Below are 27,559 nucleotides of genomic sequence, written 5' to 3'. Positions count from 1 at the left end.
AACGACTTGTCCAGAGGCACTTCCGTGAGTAGAACAGGGTACCATCGGGCCTGCTTTCAGCTGAAGCTAGGAGTGGATTTATAAAGACCTCAAGCCTCCCTGGGCAGAAGAGAGACCAGTTCCTTTTAGGCCAGGTTCTGACCCCTCCTGCTCTCCAGTCTCCCCACATGGAGGCACGAGGGGCTCTGGTGCTCCCCTGGGATTTGGCCAGGCATCTGACAGCTGGGGAAGCTTCAGCAATTCGATGATTCCCAGTTACATTATTTCTGTTCTTCCAGCTGCCACCCCAGGGTTCTGGGGGAGGGAGCTCATCCCTCTCAAGGGGCTTCTCCCAGAAGCTCCAAGTCAGGCTCCTGAACATCCCCCCCATAAGTCAAAGAGCTGAGCCCCAGGATCTGAGGTTGGCAGGCTGATTAGGAAGCTAGAACAGCCTTCCATCAGCAGAGAAGCGGAGGACATCCTGGCCTGAATCCAGGCTGAGCCGCTGGACAATTGGCAAATTTCCAGAAAACTACCCAGCTCTCTCTCTCTCTCAACACCTGGGCCGTGGGAAGAAGAGCTCTCAGACTTTCCCCAGAAGGCAGAAAGCTGGGGTCAAGTGGGGGCCGCCTCTTTCCTCCAGGCCTGCCCATCTCCACCCCGAGAGAGAGCCTCCTGGAAGACCCTGCTTCTCCCCCTTCAAACCACAGAAGGCCTTGGAGGCACACAGACTCTGAGGGGGCAGCCGGGGGTTGTGACTCAGAGGCAGGCCCCTTGGGTCCCAGGAGCAGACATAACACCTGTGCTGCCTCGCCCAGGTCCAACCATCAAGGACAACTGGGGACTGAAGCCGAGTCATGGCCATAAAGGTAGGAGTCCCAGGGGAGCTGCGGGCAGGGAGAGGTGGGAGGGCTCGAGCAGGGAGGGGTCTTAATCTGCCCCACCCCACCCCCTTCAGCCTAAACTCATTTCCTCTTGCTGCTTCTCCTGGAATCCACCAAGGGATCCCTCTGGTTCCCCAGAAAAGAGAGATCCAGGGAGAAGGAGGGGAGTGGGTTGTCCACAACTCGAGATACACATCAGCTCACTTCCATAATAGAGAACAGCGCCCTGGGCCCAATCTCACAGTCGATCACCAGGAACTGCCAAATCTGAACAGTGGGCAGAGCAGGCCCGCCCTGGGGTCTGGCCACGTGGTGCCCGATGCCTCATTCTCGCCCTCACCCTCTGCCATGCAGGCAGCCAGTGAGCGGAGGGAAAATGCTTGGGCGTCCACATTCCCCCAGGCAGCCTCTATCCAAACACTTCTCTCCTTCCTTTGGAAAGTACAGGGGGAACGTGGTTTTCCAGCTCCTGCCCTGAAGAAGTCAGTTTGATATGGTGGAAGGAACCCCAGACTGGGGATCTGGACACTTTGATTCAAGACCTAGAACTATTACGTGGCCAGAGGTTATTTTGAAAACAGTGTTAATTTCTTTAAATTCCAGTAACACGGTAACCACCGCCATATTTATCAGGGGCTCACCACACACTGTGGCACGTGCTATACACACACCATCTCATCAGGCCTCACCACAGCCCTGAGGGCAGGCAGCTTACTGATGAGAAAACCAAGGCTTGGAGAGGTCACCCGGCTTGCCCCTTGTCACACAGCTAGGAGGAAAACTGGGACCCGAGGCAGACTCCGTGTCCTTGCCCCTGCCTGAGTCACTCAGGGTGCCAAGGTAGCCGACGGACGGAGCCTGCGAGGCCCGGGTGCAGGAACACCGGTCAGAGAGGGAAAGAAGGCAGAGCTGGGCTCTAGTTCCAGCTCTGACATTACCGCACCAAGTGACCTCAGAAGGTCTCGGACCTCTGCTTCCTCGTCTGCAAAATGAGCAGATCGGACAAGATGCTTCCACCGACCTTCTACTAATCCACAGCCCTTGAGGTGGCGGCGGCAGCCCAGAAGGGCTGACACAGGCGAGGTGGCCGCACAGTCAGGGCCTGCCCCTGGAGAAGACATTAGAACCCAAGACAACACGTGCAGGGACGTAGCTGGACTTGTTCGCTCCAGCATGTGCGTGCCTGTTCCGCGTCAGGCAGGAAGGCAGCGAGCAACCTCAGCTCCCTTGGCCCCGCTGCTCAACCGCTATCAAATGCATTTCTGGGAGTGGTCAGGGATAAAAGGGTTAATTCAGCATGACTGTTGGGGTCACTGGGCCAGGAGCAGGGTAGGGAAGCTGGCTTTGCGGTAGAAGGAAGTCCACAGACTCTAGGGGCCTGGACGCCACCTGATAAGGGGTTGGAGATGCAGAGCCTGAGTAAGGGAATCCCCCTCTGGTTCATCCTGTGTCCTGGGGGCTGACTCTGGGGCAGGTGCTTTCTGTGCGGCTCTTCACTAATCCGTGCAAGCAGTCGCATCTGAACCTCTTTCCACCTCCCAGAACCCTCTTAAGCCAGCCTGCAGGGCTGTAAATGAGGCAGGCTTCAGGGTCAGGCTAAGGGAAGACCCTCAGGCTGGAGGCAAGGAGGCTGGACAGGGGAGACACTTGGGAAAAGCAAGCAGAAAAATCCTCCGGGCGCAGAAGTGGCTCTCTCTCCAGGAGCCGGGATTGGGAAGGAGCTGGTTTAGAGGCTTCGGCCTTTCCTATAGGGGCCTGGATCTCAGAAGCAGCCCTGTGCTTCTTCCAGCAAATTCTGGTTCCTGGTCAAAAGACAGTTGTCAAATGTCCACTGGGGGTTAAGACTCTGCGCTTGCACTGCAGGAGGTGCACAGGTTCGATCCCTGGTCGGGGAACTAAGGTCTCACATGCCACTCGGCGTGGCCAAAAAAAAAAAGTCCACTGGGTATCAGACATCACTAAGAGAGTTTCCACTTCCATTTAACTCCCACAGTCATCCCTGGAGTTAAAGATAACCCTCCCCATTTTAGAGATGAAGAAATTGAGGCTCGGAGAGCTAATGTTGCTTGACCCCAATCACAAAATCAGTAAGGCTTGAACCCAGGACTCTCTGACCCCACTTTCAGGGTTCTCCCCAGCAGCCCACGCAAGCAGCTCCGTGTTGTGTTCGTAGCATGTTTATAATTTTGGAGGGATAGTCAAGACTTGTCTGCTTCCCTTCTGGGAGATTAGCCAAGTTAGGGTCCCTTCTTGAGGTCTGGAAAATGCATGCTCCTAGTCGGGAGGGAAAAAGGGAGACAGGATCAAGTTCCTTTCAATTCTCCCTTTTCCCTCTTGCTTGTTTGAGCTTGGAAAGCAATTGTGCTCTGTTGACTTAACAGAACTCTGCTCCAAACCCTTTTGCTCATTAAACATTTGGAGATCTTGAAGGCATTTGTAAGGGTGAACCTGGAAATGGTTTTCCAACCCTGGAAACCTTTTATGGGTTAACGGGCTCCAGCCCCATACCTGCCAGGGACCTGCTATTTGACCTTGGGTCCTTGAGGGCACCTCCCTGGAGTTCAGGAAGGGACTGGGAGTGAAACTATCAGAGCATAACCTGAAAAAGAGGAGCTTGTGGGAAACCTATGGGAGCAAAAACTAAAGGGTACATTACCTGGGCACAATTGTCAATATCAGGGGAGAAGATCAGAAATCAAAAATAAACCTAACCACATATACAAATTTACCAAATGATACAATTTCTCAATATATAAAGGAAGGCTTTCTTGGGACTTCCCTGGCGGTCCAGTGGTTAAGACGCTGTGCCCTCACTGCAGGGGGCATGCATTCAATCCCTGGTTGGGGAACAAAGATCCTGCATGCCTCGTGGAGCAGCCAAAAAGAAAAAAAAAAAATTAACTAATAAGTAAGTAAATAAATTAAGCCTTTCTTAATAAGTGATGCTGGTGTAACTGGATAGGAATAGGATCTGGATGGAGTAAAGAGTCAGACAATTTTTTTTTTAAATCAGAGAAAAAAACAGTAGGAAACAGAAGCACATATTTATGCGATCTGAAGAGGGAAGAAAAGTGTCTCAGCTCCAAAGCAACATAAGGAATCATGAAGAAAAGGCCCAACAGATTCAGCTGTAGAAAAATAAGACATTTTTACCATGATATTACACTATAATGACGGGTTAATATTTATGGTAACTTTAAAATCTAGTATTTAGGGAAACCACCCAAGGATATGAAAAGACAGTTTCCTTAAGGAGAAGTTCAAACAGGAAACAAACACCTGGAACATCTGGGGGTCAACGTGATGATCTTCAGGTTTCCTGTCTGTTGTAATTTCTGGGACCTGTGAGGAAACACTGGGGAGGGGGTGAGGTTGGGTGGCGTCTTACACCCCTGCTTGAGCAGACCAGACAAATGTCCAGGATGCCGGGGGTGGGCGGCGGCCAGGTAAACATCCAAGGGACTGGGGTCACCTGTTTTCTGCACCTCCAACTCCCCAAAAGGCATCCTGGCCATTGAGTTGAGGGGTGACCACATAGGACCAAAAGGCCAAGGTCATGGCTTCGAGCCCTTGGATCCAATTAGGGTCATGTTGGGTCAAAGCTACTCTACATGCTGAAGAACCAGACAGCACAGAGGCACCAGTCTAATTCCATTCCTAACACCTGGAAAAAGGTCCCAGCTGATCCTGGTTTGAAACCAGGTGACCACTGGCATCCCCTTGACCCAGGATGGGAAGGAGGACTGACTGGGGCCAGCCTCCCAATCCAGTGACCTCGGGAAGGTGAATTCCAGGGCCACATTAGTTTACAGGGATTCTGACGGATGTCATGTGAATCCTACCCCATTCAGCAGAGTTTGACCCATCAGGGCTATTTCTGTAAGAAATTGTGGGAAGGCTGCCTGCAACCACCAGCCAAACATTCTTTCCTGAGTGCACCAAGTTCACCATCACCAAATTCTTCCTTTAAGTAGGCCCAGAGGAAGAGTCAGAAAGGATAAGACCCCTCAGCTTTCCAAATAACCCGGCGTCCTTCTGAAGTTGTACATCCATTTATGAAGCTTCACACCGGCTTTGCATTCAGCCCTATCAGGGGACTGGTCCAGGTGGGCTGCACAAAGGAGGGGGAACAGACGCAGAGGGACTGGATATCTGCCAGAGGTCAGGCCCCCGCTCAGGAGCAGTTCTTCTCAAACACTAAAGCACCCATAGTAAGGAAAACAACAGAAACAGGCTGTTAAAGCCTCGTGAGGGCTGGGGAGCGGATCTAAGGCAGAATTTATCATGAGAGAAAAAACTGTCCAGAGTTAAGTTTTGGGAGTTTCTTTCTGAGAATTAATTCTGTCTGTCCAGAATGGTTTCTGAGTGGGCCTTCCCAGAAGCAGGTGGATGCTCTTTGTGACACCCAGGATCTCCCTACAGTGGGAAAAATGGGATTTCATAGACCACGCGCTGAAATTAGGTGCTATACATTCTCTCTGCTCCCTCAAGTTCCAGATTCTTTCTCCTAAAAGTTTTCCTCCATTCGCCCAAATAGTTCATTTTACAATGTAAACACACACAGGCAGGGATTGGCAAAGGAAATTAATCAAAATGAGAAAGACACAGACAGAGGGAAAAAAAGAATGATACACTTTGTTCTAGGTTTCGATTCTAAATCTGGCAGGAGGTGTGAAGGGCTGGCAGCTTGCTGGTCGTGGTATCTGTGGCAGCAGGCAGCTCCCTCCTGCCTCAGGGCGTCAGGCCAGAAGTTTATGTACTCTTAAGAGCCGGAGGGAGAGATGGTGTACCCCAGAGGGACAGGAGCGGCAGGATGCTCCCCAAGCCACAGCCAGGCCTTGTGTTAAGGTGGATGACAGCCCCCAATCCCCACCCCAGGCCCACCATGCCTTTCCAGCTGAATTCCGTGTTGTCAGTCCCACTTGGCCGTCTGCATTTAGCTGACTCCTCAAACTGAACTGGTCTGAAACCAAAGTTGTCAATTTTACAAACCCCCCTGCCCCCAGCCTGACTTTTCCTTCTCCTCCTAGGTGCAGAACCTCAAAGTTATACATGTGGTTCACCTCATCTATTTGGGTCTAATAAGATCTTCCAATTCTCCCATCGCCATGTCCCTCTTCCTTTCCGCTCCCACTGTCATCTTCCAAGTCAAGGGCTTGTCTCCATTCATGGCAGCAGGCTCCTGGCCAGTTCCTCTCATCCCTGCAACCCATCTCACCTCTATCCCACTCTCACACAGAATCTTCCCAAAGCACTGCCTGGATCTGGTAACAAACTTGTCAAAAAAGCTTTCAAAGGCTTCCCCTGCCTCCAACAGGACGAGGTCTGGTCCGTGCTACTTTTTCAGCTTTATCTACCTCTCCAACCCAACACGCTCCCTCTGGCCCAACCAGACTGGTCTCTTAAAGTCACACACACTTCATGGTATAGTCATTTTCACCCCAGGACCACAATGCTCACTATTCCCCCACACTGGGACAGCTCTTGCCACCTCTCCTTCTGCATCATGAAACGGGGAGGGAGAAGGAAACACATAACAACAGCACACAACAGGAGTACCAAGCAAAGAAGAGATTTCCCCGCTGAAGGTCAAATGTCCATCTCCCGGTTCCAAAGCCAATGCGTGGCACTTCCAACTCCATCCACCACGCCTAGGCTCTAAGCATTGCGAACAATCACATACAAGTTTCCAGCTATGACTCCCCCATCCCTGCAGCAAAATTAGAGTAGAGTCAGCTTTCAGAAGTGCCCATATCGAGTCGCCCTTCAAGGATGGCAGAGATTTGACTTCAGTGGCTCTCTGATGGTGGAGGGGGGAGAGGAAAGGAAACGTTAACCTAAGCCCCTCCCCCTCCTCACCAGTCCCAAAGGTGATCCCCTGGCATACAGAGAACGTCCCAGGCTTTCAATACATATTATCCAGTGTCTCCCTGGTATAAAGCCGGTCCTGGTGAAGTGGCGTTGGGAGGAGGAGGCAGGGAGGGAGGGAGGGATCTCTCAGGGGAGCCCCCCCGCCCCCCAAACCTGGAGAGCAGGACCGTTCATTTCCAGAGCTGCCTTAAGCCACGCCCCCACGTCACCGTCTCAGGAGTGCAGAGCTGGGGAAGCCCACGCAAGCAGGGAGACTGCGGGGAGGGCTGGAAGGAACGGGGGGGGGGGATTTAACTGCTCACATACCTGATCAAACAGGACTTTCCAGTGCTGGTAGAGAGGGAGGCCATGCAGGAGAGGAGGAAGAAGAGAGAGAGAAAGAAAGAAACACACTTATCACCAAGGCCTCTGTAGCCTCCCAGCGGCTGCCCAGGCTCAGGGACCCACGCGGACAAGAGGTCAGGAAAACCTGGGAGAAGCTTCCCAAACGAGTCTACACATAGCGAAGGTGGAGAACTCAGGTTGGGGAGAGACAGCGTCCCTCATTCTGGGACAGGCAGGAGGAGAGATCAGCAGAACAAGGGTGATCCTCAACAATTCCTAAATAAAGTCGTCCAATTCTGTCCGAGGGCCTCTAATAACTTCTGCTGGCTAAAGCTTATCTCCGTGGGAATGCACGCCCAGGTGCAATTCCTGCAATTCCATCAGACCTGCTGCAACGGTCTCCACCTGCTGGGGGCCAATGACCCCTGTCAGGAAAATCCACCCCTGCATAAGCATTAACATTTTGCCTGTAGTTTGGGAGGAGGGGGTTTCCGCCTGCACTGAAACCCACCCCCCGGCCTCTTTCCAGACTGAGTCTAAGTGATGAGCACATGAGAGTCTGCCAGAGTGTTGGGGCCAGAAGCAAGTGAGGGGTTTAATCACAAGAGTTACAGGGGATACAACCCAATTCAGACTTTCCAGCTGAGGTCTGGCAGGTTGAGGGCCTGGCTTCACTTCCCTGTCCCCACCCTGAGAGGGAACGGGCAGGACGTCTGCCCAATTTTTCACCTCTGTTAGCGGGTTAACCTCGGGAGGAAGAAGCTTAAGAAACTCCAGTTCCCAGGACTCCCCAGTGCCGGCTCTGCCCACGACTCCCAGGACCGGAGGGAGGGAGACACAGGCAGCAGCAGATGGCAGGGAAGCCCTCTAGGGCAGCCCCTCCCTATCCTCGCCCAGGGGACCGTCGCTGGCACCGACGCGGTCTGGGGCTCCTAAGCCCCCCTCTGGGAGCAAAAGCGCTCCCAGCACTCCTTCTCTCCCTCCTCCGGCCGGGCTCAGGGACAGGGGCCAGCTTGAATTTCAATCCCTGTCGCGACAGGGCAGGTGCCGGGCGGGAGCTAATCCGGGAGCGGAGAAGGGGGTCGCCAGACCGGTCTGCGCCGCCGGGTTCCGGGGACTCCGCGGCGCCCGCTCCTTCCCCGGACTCGGAGAGCCCGCAGGTCGCGAGTGGGAGAGGAGGGGAGCCAAGCCACTGCTGTGACGCGGCCACCTCTGCGGGAAAACGCCGTGTCCCAGGCACTGCACCAGCCGCGAGGAGGGGTCTCCGGCGGCCGACGGGTCCCCAGCACGGCGGCGGGCGCTGCGTTCCGAAGGGAAGCCCGGGGAGCCCAAGCAGGGGGTGGCGCGCGCGTTTCGGGGAGCCCGGTCCCTCCGCCCTCTCTCGCCCGTGGGGACCCGGCCAATCCGGGGCTCTCCCGCGTCACCCTGAAACCTCCCAGTTGCCCCGCGGGGGGCAAGCCGGGGGCAGCTCTCCCCCTGGAGCCCCCCAGAAAGTTTGCCCGGGCGGGGGAGAGGGCACTCACGTCCTCCGGCGCCGCCGGCGGCCGCTCCTCGGCCTCGGGTTCCAGCTCCTCGATGCGCTCCGCCTCGGCGCAGGCGGCCACTGCGGGGCCCGGGCTGGGGTGCTCGCCCATGCCGAGGCGGCGTCCGGGGCCGGGCGCGGCTGCGGGGCTCGTCCCGGGGCTCCAGGCTAACTTTGCGCCGCGGCGGCCGCGCCGCTCGGAGCTCTCAGTGCGCGCCGCGCCGCCTCCGCCTCCGCGCCCGCCCCCATGGTCCCAGCCCCCGCGCCGCCGTCTTGCGACCCCGGGACGCCCGGCCCTCCGCCGCAAACTTCTCGGCTCCCGCGGCCCCGCCGGCCTCCGCCTCCGCCCCGGCCCTACGCCCGGCTCCGAGGCGAGGGCGCCCTTGGGCCGGCCCCGGCCTCCCGGCTCCCCGCGCTCCCCGCTCCGCCTTCCCGCTCCCCGCTCCGCACCCGAGTCTCCTCCTCCCCGCGGACTCTTCGGGGGCGGCGCGCAGGCGGGGGCGGGGCTGCTCCCCGGACCGCCGTCCCCTACCCCCACCCCCCCCACCCCGGGCGCCACCACCCGGGCCAAATCGGTCAGAGCGCCGCGGCCCAGGGAGGAGGAGGGCTGCGGCGGGCTTGGCGGGGAAGTGGCTGCAAGGTCCCGGGCGGGCCTCCCCGGGTTCAGGTCTGTCTCTCAGGACTGGGTCGGGGGTGGGGGTGCAGCGTCTACTTGCCGGGACCCACCGGGTTAAAGATGACTTGGAGGCAGCAGACGCGTGCCGGTGGCAGGGGCGAGGTTTTCACTAAGTTGGCAATGTCGGAGTTAACTGGGAGTGAATTGGAGGCCGGAGGCTGGGAAGACAGGATGCCCTGACCACCCTTCCATCTCTCTTCACTTCGGTCTCAGATCCTGGGAGGTCCAGGCAGGCTCAGTAGTTTAGGGATGAGAGAAGTCAGGGGAGTCCCGGACCCCAGACCCTAAATCTTTCCCTCCCCACACCGCAGAACTATGTGACAGTGCCCTGGCTTCATTGGACCAGGTTGACAAAGGTAAGACCAGGGAAGTGCCCCAACTGGGAGAGGGGAGGTAAGGCAACTACAGCGAGTAGGAATCAAGTTAGAGCAGAGGAACAGGGGTTCTAAAGAAAACAACTGGTGCCATTTCCTTGCAGGAAAGACCTCCCAGGAGAGACTGTGTCCCTTAAGCAGAGGCCGTGCCTGTAAATGGTGACAGTGGCCGGCTGGGACAGGTGCCCAGCTCTTCCGGGGGGCTCAGGGATTCACTTCTGGTGATGTCCCACAGTCAGTCCCCAGCTCACACCTCCTTCCACCCCTCTTACCACCACCCACTCACCCACTGGCCTTTGCTCCTCTCCCTCTCAGAAACTGATGCTCTAATCCAGTAGGGAAAGTTGCAATTAATGCTCTCATCTTCGTAAAGCAAACACATGACCCCAGCCCCAGGATCCAACCTGTGACCATCTCACCTGACAATGACTGCTCCCCCTAAACACAGAGAAGGAAATTAACTCCCTTCTAATTAGTTGAGTTTGCTACAGACACCAGTTTTCATCTCCGTTTCAGAAAGTGTGATCATTCCAACTATTTTTGTTTCTCACCACCCTCCCCCCAACCCTACTCTACTAAGTCAAGATCCTGCCAAGATTTCCTTGTAAATAAAACTGCATAGGGTGTGATTTTGAGAACAGCCTTCAGCGGACAGAAGAGAGGCCGACACACTTCTTCGTGGAAAGAAGCCCAGAAGGACAAGGTGTGGCTGGGGGCCCTGAGGTCAGTGTCACTACCGTTGACACTACCCGGGTGCTGGATGTGTTACACTTGGATCTTTGGGGCTGGAGAAGTGGGCCAGGAAGTGGGCGGTTCCAGGGGAGGGGGGAGGAGAAGAGCTCAGAGAGGGCTTGGTCTCTGTGAGATGCCCAGCAGCCCTGGGCAGTGTTCTGACCCCAGCTGCCCTTTGGATTCTGCCTTTTCTCCAGCCCAGGAACAGCTCTTATCAACCTATCCAACTCTTTCATCTCCTCCAGTGGAAGGGACCTCAGCAGGCTCAGTTCAGTTCCCTGAACACTCCTTGAGCTCCTACTAAGTGCCAGTGACAGAACTTTGGGAAGGGAGAGGTGGATAGCATCCAGTGACCTTCAGAAACTGTTTAATTGGGGGTGACAGCCAGGGAAGTCCAGGGGGTACAGAAACCCAAAGGAGGGGGGTTCCTGTGGGTCCAAGAGGGCTTCCCAAAGGATATGCCCCAGAACCAGGCAAAGTGGGACATTCCAGGAGGGAACAGCATGGGCAGAGGCTGGGCTTGGGAAGCAGTATGGTTTGGGAGGGGAACTACAAGCAATTTGGCAAGGCTGGAAATGAGAGCAAGGTGCTCAATGTAAAGAACCCAGCCTGGAGTGGAGGGTCTGAAGGGCTGTGAGTTTCCTGAGAAAGGGGCTTGGACTTTACCCTGAGGGCAATGGGGATCCATCGAAAGATTGTGAGCAGGAAAGTAATATTTAAAAAGATCCCTCCAGGGACTTCCCTGGCGGTCCAGTGGTTAGGACTCCAAGCTTTCACTACCGAGAGACCGGGTTAGAACCCTGGTCAGGGAACTAAAAAAAAAAAAAAAAGATCCCCTCCAGAAGGCTGGCCTGAGCATAGGGAGATGAGAATGGGAGGTGCCATCCAAGAGACCTGAGGACAGCAGCGAGACTCTGGAAGTATCCAGAAGGGTATCTTCTTCTTCCTTCTGTCCTAGGAACATTTCACCCCACCTTGGCAGACTGTTCCCAAAAGTCTCCTAGGGAAGAATTCCTGACCTCTAGCCAGAATCCTCCCTTCGGGAGATGGCTTCCCTCTCCCTGGCCCCTGCTGGAAGGAGCATGGCCATCTGGACTTGGAGACGAGCTGTGACATCCATCATCCCCTGTGGACCTGAGGCCACACTCACCTTTTGCCCTCAGTGTTGCCTCAGCCTCACCAGCCAGCTCATTGCACCCCTCAGCCCCAGGGGAATGTGCAACTGGGAATAACCCACTCCCCAGGAGGCAGTGGGACGTAGAGCCTGGGTCCCGAGGCCCGGAACCTCTGAGGGGTGGGAGTGGCCAGGCTGTCTGATAGCTTTTGTCCCACTCTGACACAACCTGAGGACCAGCACATTCTGAGCCCTGCTGGGGACAGAGGAGAGAAAGGGCACGGTGACCACTCACTTTCACTGAACAGTGCATGGCCAGGCACTCAGAGATGTTCACGGGCTGTGCCCTAGGGAACCCCGGGCCTTCCTGGAGATGACAGCAAGCAAGGACCTGGAGATGACAGCAAGCAAGGGCTGACTGGCATTTACATCCTACTCTTCATTTTGTGAGAGTTCTACACTCATGACCTCTCTTGAAGTTCCTATCCAGAGGCTAAGTCAATGCAGAACAGGATAAGAGCTTCGGAGAGAGCAGTTCACACCCTGAAGGATCAAACTGAGTTCAGAGGGGCAGGAGCATGCTATTGAGATGAACCTTGAAAGGCGGGCAGCTTTGTGTGGAAGGAGCCACTGCAGTAAAGGCACAGAGACAGGAAAGCCACTGACTGTCCTGGGAACAACTCAGTGGGTGAGCACAAAGTGGGGATGGCCAGGTGGGTGAGAAACTGTCACAAAAGTCTTTGAGTACCAGTCTGAGGAGGCTGGACCTTGCTTAACGGGCGATGGAGAAGCAGTGGTGGCTTCTAACTGGAGCATTTTAGGAAGATTAAGTTGGCAGAAGCCCAAGAGAGCAATTCATCTAACACATTGCGAGTGTCCATTCTTTGCCAGACCCTGGCCGAGGTGCTGAGAATACAAAGGGAATAAGACCCAGGCCCTGGCCTCCTGGGAGAAAATTAGATAATCCTCTAATTACAGCCCAGTGGGATAAGTGAGGAAGAGCTGTCTGGGGGCTGAGTGTCTAAGATGCACCCACCAAGACAGGGAGGGGGATTGCTTTAAGGACCTGATGTTCTGACCTGGGGTGGGGGGAGGGGCTGGAACAATGGGGCTGCCATGGGGAACCAGGAAAGCCAGGAGGAACCACTGGGAGAGGGAAGGCGGGCGGTGAGGGGAGTCCGGAGTTTGTTTGTGGACACGGTGAGCTAATTAGAAGCCAGGGAAGAAACATTAAGGGCTGTAATTACCGCTCAAAGCAAATGGCAGCACCGAGAAGGGGGGTAAACGGGGGTGACTTTCTCTCCAGAACCTCTCGGGCTTCAACAACAGTTTCCCACCCAACAGCCCACACCCTTCAAGGTCCTTTCTCTCCCCAAAGCAAACCTAAACTGACCCTCACAGTCCCCCCTGCCCGCGTGGAGCTCCATCTTCTGAGAAACCTGCAAACAGCCCCAAGCTGCCTGAGATGAAGACATGAGTTATTTTTGACTGAGATCCAAGCCCCGGCCCTGAATTCTTTTGTCTTCCAGGAATCCCCCAGTCATGTTTGAAGTCTGCAAGTCCGAACAGCGGGCGCAGCTCAGGGAGGAGACCGCCACTTGGAATCCAACCACCCTCCATCCCCAGCTCCAGCATTCTTCCATTATTGCCCGCTGTCGAGGAGATCAAACGGAACATGACTGCTAAACGGACTTTTTTTTTCCCCCGCCTTTCGTCTCTTCCTCTCTCACGCCAGGGCCAATTTTCCAAGGAACTTAAATCATTACTGAAAGACGTCTAGGTCCACAGACACCAAGCCCTTTCAGAGACAGGCGTGGGCACCCAAAAGTGAAGCTCAGAAAAGCAGAGGAAACGTTCCTGGTTCCAAGATTTAGCCAGCCCCACATTCAGGGAAACTCTCAGCTACTTTGCTGGGTCTCCCCTTCCTTCTCTGCCGTCCCCAGGGTCCCATTTCTGGATTCTCTTTGGGCCTCCAACAGTCTGTGTGACCTCTGGTTATGCCATAGGCAGGCCCTGTGTCCTTAGCAAACAGCACGTTCATGTTCAGGCGTGTGCCTCTCTGATGAATGCTCTCTCCTCCAGAAGCCTTTCCTCAACCCTCCAAGCCCAAATGGACCACTGCTTCCTCTGGATCACTTTTTTCTTTTGACCTTGCATTAAATTATCTAAGTTTTGTCTTCCTTGTATGAAAATATATTTTCCTTGAAGGAGAGATTATGGCTTATTCAATTTTGCACCCATCACAATACACAACATTGCACACCGTAGGAGCTGAACAAATGTCTGTTTAATGAAAAACAGAGCATGTGTCTTGATGGAGTCTAATTACATAGTTATTACTCTCAGCCCTCAACAAGAAACAAGTTTTATGTTATAGAGAAAAGATTTTTCTGCATAATAAAAATACAATTGTATCCCTGCTGCCTTTATTTCAAAGCACTTACACATTTGTCATTTCATTCCATCCTCAAAAAGCTGGCCTTTTTGAGGTAGCAGAACAGGTACAAATGGGAACAGTAAGATCCCCAGGCCCAGAGAAGGTTCGATTCTCCATTCCTCTCACCAAATTTCATACTTTAAGAGTGAAAGGCCAAAGCCCCGACCACTGCCCACAGTGACCTTCTCCCAAGGCAAGCGGGTGGGGTTAAGTCAGGGCACTTGGGGGGGCTTGTCCAGCTGCAGGCTAGTAGAAGTCAGAACAGGGGGGGTGTCTCTGGCTGTGGAGCAAAGCCATTGGATTGTTTTTCTGCTTTGTTTCTGTTAAGCTACATGTGCAGTGCCCCCAGGAGGGGGACTGCTTTGCTGTCACTCCCCACTGCACAGAGCCAGACATGAGTCTGTGCAGAGTGAAAGGGACAGAGAGTCTGGAGGCAATTTGTCTCAAAGCCCGTGGTGAACGTCCTGCTTGAGGGGCCACTTCACGAGGACAGGGACTTGGTTCTGTCTGCTTACAGCAGACTCTCTGACTCCTAGAACGACTCCTGGCACCTAGAAGATTCACAGCAAGTATGTGCTCAGTGAATGGACCTGTCCTATTCATACTTCTCCAGGCCTGGGGAAGGCCTCCCAGATGTCAGAATTCCTGGGAACTCTGCCCAGCGTTTGGCCTCAGAGGACTTCCTTGGCCTCCTTCGGGGAAGAGTGTCCATTAATCCAGCACCTCCTCTGGTGAGGCGCTATGGGGAAGAATGCCTTGGGGTCCATAGGCAGGCTTGCTTGCTTTCTTTTTAAAAAAAAATTATTTATTTATTTATTTATGGCTGCATTGGGTCTTCGTTGCTGTGTGCAGGCTTTCTCTAGTTGCAGTGAGCGGGGGCTACTCTTCGTTGCGGTGCTTGGACTTCTCATTGCAGTGGCTTCTCTTGGTGTGGAACACGGGCTCTAGAGTGCAGGCTCAGTAGTTGTGGCACGTGGGCCCAGTAGTTGTGGCTCATGGGCTCCAGAGCGCAGGCTCAGTAGTTGCGGCGCATGGGCTTAGTTGCTCCGCGGCATGTGGGATCTTCCCGGACCAGGGCTCGAACCCGTGTCTCCTGCACTGGCAGGCGGATTCTTAACCACTGCGCCACCAGGGAAGCCCCACAGGGAGGCTTTCTGATGATGAGTTCACAGCAGCAGAAGCAGCAGCAAACACCAGGCAGAGGAGTGAGACAGCGGGCACTCAAATCTGTTTCCTCCATCTCTCAGCCACTCAGCCCAAGTGAGGCTGTGTGAGAACTTCTCAGTACACATTGTAAATACCATCTGTCACACTGCCTGCCCAGACGCGGCTTTCCTCCCTGGAAGGGAAGCATTCTTTATTATTTATGCAGAACGCACCCTACTTAAGTGCTGTGCCACCAGGAGAGGGAGAGAAAAGCCCAGAAGAGTCGAAGACTCCAGGGACCCGCCCCTCGGATAGCAGCTGGTCATGGGGGCTTGGTCATCCTTTCTGGGGTGGGGGCGGGAGGTGAGCTCTCAAGTCTCCTGGGAATTAGGAAGCCTGCATTCTCGTCCTAGTTCTGCCACCAGCTGCTGTGCGGCCTTGGGCAAAGCCGCTCAACCCCGTGGGCCTCTGATTTCTCATCTATAAATGCAGAGGTCAGTTGAGATGACTCGTGACACCTCTGATTTCTCATCTATAAATGCAGAGGTCAGTTGAGATGACTCGTGACACCTCTTCCAGCAGCTCTGCAGTTCGAGTGTTCTCACTCCTCCTGCTGTTTGCTCAGAAGCCTGTTCATTTTCAATCAGCCCTTCCACCCAGGCTGGCCAGGGCACATACAGATCAGGATGTGATTCCTCAGCACTTGCGAGCAGGCCCGGGAGTCAGCAGACCTGGGTTCTTGTCCAAGCTCTGCCACTATTTAGCCATGTCGCCCTGGGGAAGGCACAGTTTCCTAACCTCAGTTTTGTCTTCTGTGAAACATGTGGGTGGGACTAGGAGACCTCAGTAGGAGAATCCACCTTGAAATTCCGTGATCTCTGATTTCCCCTCCCAAAACACTGCTGATAAAACATCTTGACAGCCTGAGGCTCCAGACACAGAGATGAATTAGACCCTCACTGAGGTCTAAGACAGGTGGAGAAGACATGCTAAAATGCTAGGAAAAAAAAAAAAAACTGCAGGTACAATGTGATGGGTACTGAGTAGAGATATATACAAAGCATGTGGCGGCAGAAAGAGGGTCCAAGTAAATGATGCCAGAGCTGAATCTTAAAAGACCAAGTAGGAGTTGGCCAGGTGGATGAGGCTTGATGCGTTCAAGACAGAGGGAACTGCATGTACTAAGGCAGGAAGGTGTGAATCTGCATAGAAACTGCCCGCTTGTTGTTACGGTGATGGAGACATTCTGGGAGTCTTTGCATTGACTGCTTCCTCTCCCACCCCTTTGGAACAATCCAGTACTCCCTGGATGGGGGTGAAAGGGCTTATGGTTGATGGCTCAGCTCGGCCTCCCTGTCCATAAAGCATATCACCAAGGAGATGAGAGACTCATAAGTCTCCGCTTCCATCTCCTGCCTTTATCAGTTCTCTGAATTAGAATCAGTAAAGTAGGCTGGAAATAGGGGGCTGGCTCCAGGGGCTCCAAGGTGACCCACAGTTCTCCAGCCTTGTACACCATCAGGCTGGGTCAGAGGAGGAACGTGGCTTTGTGCAAAATGGGGGCCAGCGGCTGGCTGGCATGGGCAGTCTGGGTTTGCTGGGCAGCCTCCCACGTGCGGCCGGAGCATGTGATCTGTCCTACAGCTGTGGCGGCCTGTTGTGGCTCCTCGGGGAGCTGTCCAAGTCCTCTGCAGAGAGATGGAGTTGACCTGTCCCTTCTCCGTGAAGGACGTCCTGCAACAGAAATGTGCTTTCCCCCCCCCGCCCCGGCCTCTCAATCTGGCTGCTGCGGCTCCAGTCTGCAGCTTGTATGCCTGCTCTGCATACTCCCATAGACACAAGAACAGCAGGGAGGAGAAACGCACGCATCCAAGGCATCCATTAGCTGTGAACAGCCTCACAGGCTGTGAGCCATGGGGTTAACCAGGCTCGGGGAAAGCCTGTGAAGCACCAGTAAGCATTCTGCTGGCTTGGCTTGCTGCAACAACTTATATCCAAGAGAAAAGGGCTGCAAGTCAGGGAAATACCAGAACCGCTGAAGGAACGGGCACATTTGCCAGATGGTTCCTGGAGCACAATTGTATCTGCAGAGTGACGGTCTGCAGGGGGTGGGATCCTTCCATTGGAGAGCAAAGACACCGGCTGATGGCTCATTCATTATCCTAGGGCTCATCTGGAGGAGCTCTGATTGCCTGAGGTTGAGGTGGTGATGAGGACTGGGCCTCTCCAAGTACTCCTAGCTCTGTTTCTTTAGATACCTGCCACCTGTATCTTCTTTCCCAGCTTAAGCCACTCAGTCCATTCTCCTAACTGCCAGCTGTCATTCTCTCTCCTTAATGTAACTGTCGGCATTTAGTCAATTATACAGCTTGGGCACCTGTGATGTGAGTTTGGTTGTGCTGCCAGGGCTGAACTGTGAGGTAATGGGGACTTGTCTTCCCCTGCTAACACATGTGTCTGCCTTTGTCTTCCTCTGTGAAACTAGATTGTGAGCGGTATGTGCTATGTCTGTCTTGGCTTTGCTACATATTCCAGGTGGAGTGGTCATAGCCTGAATCCCACAGATGCTCCTGAAAGCCTTGGTTGCTAGGCAGATGGGGGGAGGGTGAGTGGGCAGTCAACACAAAGGCATCCCTACCGCAGAGCCCGGTGTTGCCCTTTTACTTGTGGTCAGTGGCCTCCCCCTGCATAAGGACAGCAGCAAAGCAGCGGCGTCTGTATGTCGTGAGGATGACCACTTATTGGGGAACCTGTAACTGTCCATTCGCTGTAACTTCCGTGCTAGATCATGACCTCCACAATGACAGGATGCCTTTGGAATCAGCTCCCTTTCTCTACCTCTTAGAACAATGCCTGTCGGCGTGGTAACTAGGGGGCTTAGTGGAAACCACATATCTTTATTCATACAGATCTCTGTTTGCCTCCAGCGGGTTAGTTCACTTAGGCTCAATGAGCCTCAGTTTCCGTGGATATGAACGAGGCTAATAAGACACAGCTTGCCATAGTGTGGGTAAAAAGGATGAGACAGTGCTGACACACAGTACCTCTCAGTCAGTACCAGTGCCCCTCCCTGGATACTCAATACGTGGTGCTGGTGCTGAATAAATGAATACATTATTTCAGAGATGAATATACTTTGGTATCTTTCTTGGATACATTCACATTCCAAAAAGCCCATATATTGCAGTTGTTTTTGTTTTTTCCCCCAAACCAACACCAAGGCACCAAATTTGCAGTTTACAGCAGGAGGCAGCCACCTTGTGGAGGTCTAAAGCGGTTTCCAACAGATGGAGAAGTACCTAGGGTCATTTATTTTTAAAAGAGAATACAAAGAAACTAGCTCGGGAAACAATGCCACAAGACTGTGTTTGACCTCTTCTCACCTTGACACAGGAGGCACACAGTTGGTGCCTAATAAATGCACACCAAAGCCTTGGCCTTCTGAGAGGCATGGGAGTTGCAAGACTGGTGGGGAACCACATGAAGTCCTGGAGTCAGAGTGTCCTCTAGTGGGGAAAAATAGCCAGAGCACCCCGAGACCCAACCGAGACATACAAAGCCCAAGGCTGGTGGTTCCCTAAAGGGCTCCAGATCAGCCCCAGGGTGCAGCCTCCAGGACTTCCAGGGCTGTCTTCATGACTGGGAGATACCAAAGAAACGGACAACACATTTTCCAGGAAATGCCTTTCTGACTGTATTACTCAGAGACAGACATTGCAGCCACGCTTGTTCCTTAAAATGACTAGGCATTAGTCAGTGAATGGGGACTAGGCAATGATTCTAGGCTGCCAACATCACAAAAAGAAACCAGTCATTCGCTGCCTCTGAGGGAAGTACACAGCACCACCTGTGAAATATTCTTGCCATAGAACTGAACCTGAGTCTGACCCAGTCTCTAGATTTAACCGCCAATTTACAGGAAACAAATTGGTAGTTAACAAATAAATTTACAGAGGAATATGTTGAAAACCACCACGGAGATGCAGTCAGAAAAATTCAGACTGTGGAAAACTCTACAGGACAAATGACCTCCTTTCTTCAGCAATAAATTGCAAAGAAAGAGGGAAAGAGATGAATCTTTTCTTGGATCCTGATTTAAACAAAATGGGAAAAAAACCACAAAAACTTTAGAAATAAGACTGGCCACACTGATAATTGTTGAAGGTGGCTGATGGGTACATGAGGGTTCATTACGCTGTCTGCTTTATTTCTGTTTTTATTTGAACATTTTCATAATTAATTGTAAGAAAAATCCCTACTAGAAAACGTTTCCACCGTGATTACCCTCAGGAGAGCCCGTAGAAGACTCCTTTAAAGCTTTATTCTCTCCCTCTATGAGGAAACAGGAGCCCACTGTTGGGCAACTTCTGTAGGATGGGGTGTTAGGGATTGCTTTCCCCTGAAACATCAGAAACACGCTCAGAATCAGATGAGCTGCCGTGCTTTACAGCTGTACCATTTGAATGAGCTTCTGTTCTTTTATTTACTCCTGGATAATAGGGTGGGAAGAGGCCAAGAACCAGTGGACACATCTTCTAAGAGACCACTTCGACAATGCTCTGACATGTGGGCCGGGGGGACCGTTGCTCCCATGCTCTCTGCAATCTCCAAATTATCTGCACAACCCTCTCTCCTCAGTGATAACTCTTGACCCCTAACTTCCCTCAAAAAAGGCACTGGGCATCAGAGCATCAGCAAGTGTAGAGGTGGATTCAGCTCCTGCCTCCTTTCTAACCCTCACACTCTCCTCTGTCGCTGGCTTACATAAACACAGCTGTATCAGCAGCCCGCCAGTTGCCAACTCTCCTAGAAGATATTCGGCTTTTTTCCTATTCTGGCTAAAAATAAGTCGCAGGCTCTCCTGGGCATCTGCAGGTGGTGTGCTCACTCTGTCATGCTGGAGTTTTCTTAGGATGCTGTAACTCAGAAATGTGGTGCTGCTTGTACGAAGTGCATGTCAGAAGCTCCGCTCCTTCTTTTGGGAAATGGTCATACGCAAAATCAAAGCTGAAAGGAGCTTAAGGTCTGTCCCATAAGGCCTTTGCTAACTGGGTACTAATCTCAATCAAGGCATCTGACAGAGGGCATTTGTTCAAGTCCCAGTCCTGCTACTTAACTGGGTCTGTGACTGGTTACCCAAATTCCTTTAGCCACAGTTCTGTTATAGATATATTTTTTCTGTTATATTTTTAATGGGGATGATGATACCATACCTCTTGGTTTTGAGAATCAAATGATATGTGAAAAGGACTTTGGAAACAGCTCTATAAAATGTGTTAATTTTCCCTCCTTTTTATTACACTCTCCCATCCACCCCCAGCAGGCTCTCTTTATGCATTCACTAAACAAGTATCTGAGTGTTTGCTATGTGCCAGGCACTGTGCTGGAGCTGAGAGTAAAGCAGCGAATAAAACAGACAAAAATTCTGCCCTCACAGAGCTTACAGTGTTGGGGAGACTAACAACTAACAAAATTAATTATAAAAAAAGTACAGTATGGGGGCTTCCCTGGTGGCACAGTGGTTGAGAGTCCGCCTGTCGATGTAGGGGACACGGGTTAGTGCCCCGGTCCGGGAGGATCCCACGTGCCGCTGAGCAGCTGGGCCCGTGAGCCATGGCCACTGAGCCTGCGCGTCCGGAGCCTGTGCTCCGCAATGGGAAAGGCCACAGCAGTGAGAGGCCCGCGTACCGCAAAAAAAAAAAAAAAAAAAAAAAAAAAGTACAGTATATAAAATGGTGGTAAGAGCTATAGAGAAAAACAAAGCAAGAATTCAGGCTAGGAGAGCTACTATATGATCTAGCAATCCCACCCCTGGGCACATATCCAGAAAAGATGAAAACTCTAATTCAAAAAGATACATGCACCTCAACGTTCACAGCAGCACTATTTACAAGAACCAAGACATGGAAGTAACCTAAGTGCCCATCAACAGATGACTGGCTTAAGAAGATGTGGTGTGTGTGTGTGTGTGTGTGTGTGTGTGTGTGTGTGTATGTGTGTGTATATGTGTGTGTGTATGTATATATATATACACATACACACACATACAATGGAATATTACTCAGCCATAAAAAAGAATGACATATTGCCATTTGCAGCAATATGGATGGACCTAGAGAAGACTATTCAATAGGAAAAGAATAGTTTTTTCAACAAATGGTGCTGGGACAACTGAATATCCACATGCAAGAGACAGTAGTTGGCTCACTAGCTCACATAATATACAAAATTAGCTCAAAATGGACCAAAGGTCTAAATGTAACAGCTAAAACTCTTAGAAGAAAACATGGGTATAAATTTCGGTCACCTTGGGTTAGGCAACAGTTTCTTCAATATGTTACTGAAAGCACAAAAAACACAATAAATAAATAAATTGGACTTCTTTAAAATGAAAACTTATGTGTTTCAAAGGTCACTATCAAGAAAATGAAAAGACAACTCACAGAATGAGAGAAAATAACAAACTTTTACAACCTGACAATAAAAAGATAAATAACTCAATTTTTAAATAGGCAAAGAACTCAGAGACATTTCTCTAAAGAGGACATACTAATGACCAATAAGCACATGAAAAGATGCTCAATATCACTAGTAGTTAGAGAATGCAAATCAAAACCACAATGACGTATCACTTCACACTTACCAGGACGGCTATAATAAAAAGATGGACAATAACAAGTGTAACGTCAGGAAAGGATGATGGGAATGTAAAAATGTTGCAGCCACTTTGGAAAACGGTCTGGCAGTTACTCAACATGTTAAAAATGAGTTACCGTGGACTTCCCTCGTGGCGCGGTGGTCGAAAAGTCCTCCTGCCAGTGCAGGGGACATGGGTTCGATCCCTGGTCCGGGAAGATCCCACATGTCGCAGAGCAACTAAGCCCTTGTGCCACAACTACTGAGCCTGCGTGCCACAACTACTGAAGCCCATGCGCCTAGAGTCTGTGCTCCGCAACAAGAGAAGCCACCACGATGAGAAGCCTGTGTGCTGCCAACGAAGAGTAGCCACTGCTCACTGCAACTAGAGAAAGCCCGCACACAGCAAAGAAGACCCAATGTAGCCAAAAATAAATAAAATTAAAAATAAATTTTAAAAAATTGTTCTGTGAATTCAGAACACCATGATAAAAAAAAAAAAAAAGTTACCATATGATCCAGCAATTCCACGCTTAGGTATATACACAAGAAAACTGAAAACATGTCCATCCAAAAACTTGCATACAAATGTTCATAGCAACATTATTCATAATAACCAAAAGGTGGAAACAACTCCAAAATCCATCAATTAATGAACGGATAAATGAAATGTAGTATATGCATGCAATGGAATATTTTTTGGCCATAAAAAGAAGTGATATACATGCAATAACATGGATGAATCTTGAAAAAAAGAAGTGATATACATGCAATAACATGGATGAATCTTGAAAACATGCTAAGTGAAAGAAGCCAGACACAAAAGGCCACATACTGCATGATCCCATCTATGTGAAAGATCCAGAATAGGCAGATTCATAGACAGAAAGTAGATTAATGTTTGCCAGGGCCTGGAGGGGAAGTGACTGCTAATGTATATGGGGGACGGTCTAATATGTATTAGACTGCTAATGTATATGCTAATGGATATGGGGGGCGGTGATGAAATGTTCTTGAATTAGATAGCGGTGATAGTTATACAACTTTGTGAATATATTAAACACCACTGAATCCTACACTTTAAACAGGTGAGTATTATGGTGGGTGAATTATATCTCAAGTTTTTAAGTGACAGAATAGGAGAAGACATTGGAGAAGCTTTCAAGCAATGCTACTGTAAAGGGGAACAGAAGAATGAGGACAAGATAATTTTTTCAGAAGGCAGAAATAACAATATGTTTGTATAAGAACATCCAGGAAGGGGAATTCCCTGGCAGTCCAGTGGTTAGGACTCCATGCTCTTACTGCCAAGGACCCGGGTTCAGTTCCTGGTCAGGAAACTAAGATCCCGAGAGCCGCGGAGTGCGGCCAAAAAAAAAAAACATCCAGCAGAAAGGAAAAAAAAAGTTGATGATGCAGGGGGTGGAGAGAGAGAGAATTGCTGGAAGATGCAGATGAGAGGGGACGGAATCTAACGCTGAAGTAATGGGGCTGCCTTGTGGACAGTTTATCTGTAGTAACAGAAGAGAAAGGACAACAGATACATACAAATGCAGGTACAGGTATATATGGTGTGGGAGCTTGAGGAAGTTCTCTTCCAAGTGCCTTCCTTCAGAGAGCTCAGTCTATTTTCCTTGAACTTCTTGCTTATAGCCTCCTGTCTCAACACATGCCTTCAAAGAAAGCAAACTAGCTTCAAAGAAAATTAGCAAGCAAGCAAGCAAACCAATCCCCAGAAATCATCTACCCCAGTAGCTGTTTAAAATTCATTCCACCCAAACTGGTCATTCTTTTACTCTGAATTCTTGCAATGATGTTATTTACTTCTGTTATTTTAATCTATTCTTAAATTAAATTTTATTTTATTATTGAAGAGTAATAGTTGCACAAATAAAATTCAAAAGGTACAGAAGCAAATCTCTCTCCTACCTCGAGGCTAGTTTATTGCATATCCTCTAAGAGATAATCTATGTATATGAGACCATATGTGTGTATATTTGCATATGTATCCCTCATTGCTTTTTTAAACTACAAATGGTATCCAAACTTACTGTTCTGCATCTTGCTGTTTTCACTGAATATATCTTGGAGATTGCCTCATATCAGTACATATAGCACTGCCTCCTTCTTTTGCATAACTACTATGATGTGATGGTTTTAAATTATGTTCACAAGTCTTTGATAGTCCTACCTTCAAGAAGTAGAGCTTGATTCCCTTCCCCTTAAGTGTGGGCTGGATTAGTGACTCACTTCTGATAGATAGAATATGGCAGAAGCAATGTGTGTCCTCTGAGACTAGGTCATGAAAGAAAATGCAGCTTCTCCTTGTTCTCCAGCTCTTCACTCACTTGCGCTGTGGTGAAGCGAGCTGCCAAGTCACTCAAGTAACCTTACAGGAAGAGGCCCATGTGGTGAGGAACTGAGGCCTCCTGCCAACAGCCCCCCTGCCAACAGCGAGCCATCTTGGAAAGGGATCCTCAAGCCCTAGTCAAGCCTTCAGACGACGGCGACTAATTACAGACTCTGAACCAGAGCCACCCAACTAAACTGCTCCTAAGTTTCTGACCCATCAAAACAGGGAGACAACAAATATACATGTTTAAAACAAATGTGTCCTGTCTCTTGCATCATCCTATTTCAATCTGAAAATCCCCTGTCCACCATAAAGCCTGCCGTGAATATAAAGCGTAACCCTCTCTCGTCCCACTGCCTCTCGCTGCGTCTCCAACGACAATCAGCACATACATCTGAATTTGCTCAAACCACACTGCTCTGCGGTATAACAGTGCGGCGTGTGGGGCTTTGAACCATGTCTGTGCCGGCCCCTCTCATGTGTTCTCAGGTGATGATTTCCCCCAAGGAAGTCGGTATTTTCATCAGTGCTTCCACCAGCAATTCTCTGGGTCAGTGTGAGAGCCATATAATTTTAAGTTTTTGAAATGGTTCTACTTTGTTCAGAAAGTGAAGTTAGCTAAGAAACAAGTCTGACTTTCTGGGCTTTCCGGTCTCTACCCCTGACCTGGGCAGGCCTCCCTGCAGTGTAGACAGGAACTGTCAACTGTTCTCTGAAGATGAAGAAGGAAAAAAAAGCATCTAGTCTTTCCCCTGGAGTGGGAAAGCAGCTAATAGCATTCAGATATTTTGAGATGAAACTGTTACCATGGGAATGTTTCCGTATCTCTCGCTTAACAATGATGGGTAGAAACAATGAACAGTACAGCTCTCAGAGTTCTAGAAATAAAGGAAACAAGGGAAGGAAGATGAAGCTGGAAGAACAGGTTCCAAAGAAAGGACTGATGAGTTCAGTCAAAACTCTGCTCTGGGTGCATTTGAGGAGAATGGGGGGAGTTCATAGGTCAGCATTTTTTCCTCAAGGGTCAGGGTTCCCATACAGGCTAAAGGTGGGTGATCTGGAGGTGGGTGGGGGTGACTGTTCAGTATTGCTGGTAGGGGGGCTAAGCTGCTCTTTCCTTCTGGGGCTTTATGTGGGAGGCAGGGAGTGGGGGAGGAAAACGAGACCTACCAATTCCTGACACTTCTGGCCACTTTTCCATTTCTGTCCTGGCAAGAGGTCAAAGCGCTTTGAGGATCCCTCCATCCCCAGGTCCTCAGACTGGACCCTGAAGGCAGAAGCCTGCTGGTGCACAGACATTCTCATCTTGCAATCCAGAATTTCCTATTCTGTACTGCCCTGTACAAGGGCTCAGGAGTTATTTCTTAACCAAGAAGGGACCGCTACCTCGCCGTCCATCCCAAACTACCCACCGCTTGAAGCACATGTAGGGGTCCCAACTAGCTCACAGCCAGCTCCTGTTTCTCCAGGACCTTGAGAAGTCAAAGGACAGATGAGTTATTGATGAGCAAAACAGGTTATCTTTTGTGACAGGCATTTTACCCTTGTCTGCTATAACCCCATACCCGCTTCTCAGGATTCGTTGCCTTTTTTGTTGTTTCTATTTTTTTGAGAAGAGGCACCCTAACAGAGCCATCCTACCGACAAGATGAATGGGAATCCAACCTGCTAGTGGGGAATTTAAGAACTCATATCGATGAGTGGGTAAAGATACATGCAGATTGGGTGCCCCCTTAATGTAAGCACCTTTTAAATATCACACAAAGAGGAAAGAAACGGATACCACCCCACCACGCACCCCTGCACATGTGAACTGACCTAAGGTGAGGTGGGATGACAATGAACTGTCTGCTCACCTAAATGCTTATCTGTCAACTCCCCCAGGCCTAGGTTTGCTTAGAGTATCGGAATCTATATTTTCCATTTTTGTTGTTGTTGTTTGTTTGTCTTTGGCCACGCCGCACCTCACCTCACGGCTTGAGGGATCTTAGTTTCCCCACCCAGGGATTGAACCTGGGCCCTCAGCAGTGAAAGTGCGGAGTCCTAACCACTGGACCACCAGGGAATTCCCTCCATTTTGTTCTTGAGATATTTAGTTAAAATACAACATAAGCAGCACTTGAACTGTCGCTTGGAGGTAGCAGGTAGAAGTTAATCCTTACCAGAATGCAGCATAAAGACCAGAAACCATATTGGGCTGGGTGAACAACCAGAGGACACTGTCTTCCTTCTCTAAACGAGCACCCAGTGAAGCAACACATACAGCTGTCCCTGTTTCTCACACCTTCCAGAACCACACGTTTTCTGTTGCAGAATTTGTTTCACAAAGTGAAAACCAGCTGAAAATTTTGGTTTAGCATAAATATAAGCCGAGCAGAGAGAGTGCAGCAGGGAGCTCTAAAGACAGGTGGCTCCACTGGCACAAAGAAGCCAGCCAGGAGACACCCTAAAGCAGGCTTCCTTGCCCGACTCGAAGAATCCTTGGCTTTGGGAGCTCCATAGTCCTGGCCACATGAGGAGGGCTCTCCCTGGCAGGTGACATGCCTCTCAATTCTTTCCCACTGACTGCTGGGCAGGCAGAGCTTCTTCATTTGGGCTTTGAAGGTCATTTCTGATAAACAGTAACTCTCACTTCCAAAACATGAATCCTAAAATGTGGCAGAATCCTGACTGCAATGTAAGATGCTACATCTGCACCTGGCTTATAACCTGGTCATGTTTCAGCTGCCACTGACACCTAAGAGGTGACCAAAGCTTTCCTGTTGCTTGAGATGAACACCTATTTTGTTTCAAGTGCATTATTATTATTATTATTTCTGCGGTATGCGAGCCTCTCACTATTGTGGCCTCTCCCGTTGCGGGGCACAGGCTCCGGATGCGCAGGCTCAGCGGCCATGGCTCACGGGCCCAGCCGCTCCGCGGCATGTGGGATCTTCCCGGACCGGGGCACGAACCCGTGTCCCCTGCATCGGCAGGCGGACTCTCAACCACTGCGCCACCAAGGAAGCCCAAGTGCATTATTTTTAAAATGTATTTATTTATTTATATAGTTTTTATTTTGGCTGCTCTGGGTCTTAGTTTCAGCATGTGGGATTTTCGTTGCGGCATGTGGGAGCTTTAGCTGTGGCATGCAGGCTCTTAGTTGCAGCACGCAGACTTCTTAGTTGCAGCACGCAGACTCTTAGTTGTGGCATGCATGCAGGATCTAGTTCCCCGACTAGGGATCGAACCCGGGCCCCCTGCATTGGGAGCACAGAGTCTTACCCACTGGACCCCCCAGGGAAGTCCCTCAAGTGCATTATTATACAGTATATTTTTCAAACTCAGCAGCTACCTTGACATTTTTTAATAGAAATGTGTGTCAAAAATGTTTTTTACATACCACACTGAAGGAAATTCCTTCAAAGAGGTGATTGCTGATCTCCAGCCCCAGAAGCAGGAGGTACACAGGAACTTGAACTCCTTCAGCCTGAGTGAAACTAACTAAATACTTTTTATATATGAATTGTTC

General features: G+C 50.7%; 1 protein-coding gene and 1 non-coding gene across 3 annotated transcripts in view; both read right to left on the bottom strand.

The window, feature by feature from the left end:
* RHBDL3 (rhomboid like 3) overlaps positions 1-8,699 on the bottom strand; it is a 43,020-nt gene extending 34,321 nt beyond the window's left edge. The window contains exons 1-2 of one of the 2 annotated variants that reach the window (XM_029212728.1): positions 8,582-8,699; positions 7,041-7,064 (exon numbers count right to left, since the gene is read on the bottom strand). In XM_029212728.1, coding sequence (XP_029068561.1) covers positions 7,041-7,064; positions 8,582-8,692 — 135 coding nt within the window. In that variant the 5' untranslated portion in view covers positions 8,693-8,699. The remainder of the gene's footprint in view (positions 1-7,040; positions 7,065-8,581) is intronic. The other variant, XM_029212729.1, reaches the window with a different exon arrangement.
* Positions 8,700-26,040: 17,341 nt separating this feature from the next.
* Positions 26,041-26,113, bottom strand: TRNAE-UUC. The gene has a single exon. It is a non-coding gene; the product is annotated as a tRNA-Glu (tRNA).
* Positions 26,114-27,559: the final 1,446 nt, after the last annotated feature.

Source organism: Monodon monoceros, unplaced genomic scaffold (genome assembly GCF_005190385.1).
Source record: "Monodon monoceros isolate NGI ecotype Baffin Bay Population unplaced genomic scaffold, NGI_Narwhal_1 Super_Scaffold_9, whole genome shotgun sequence".
NCBI classification, from domain to species: domain Eukaryota; kingdom Metazoa; phylum Chordata; class Mammalia; order Artiodactyla; family Monodontidae; genus Monodon; species Monodon monoceros.
Note: the sequence above shows the minus strand (reverse complement) of the source record. Positions and strands in the feature narration are given on the sequence as shown.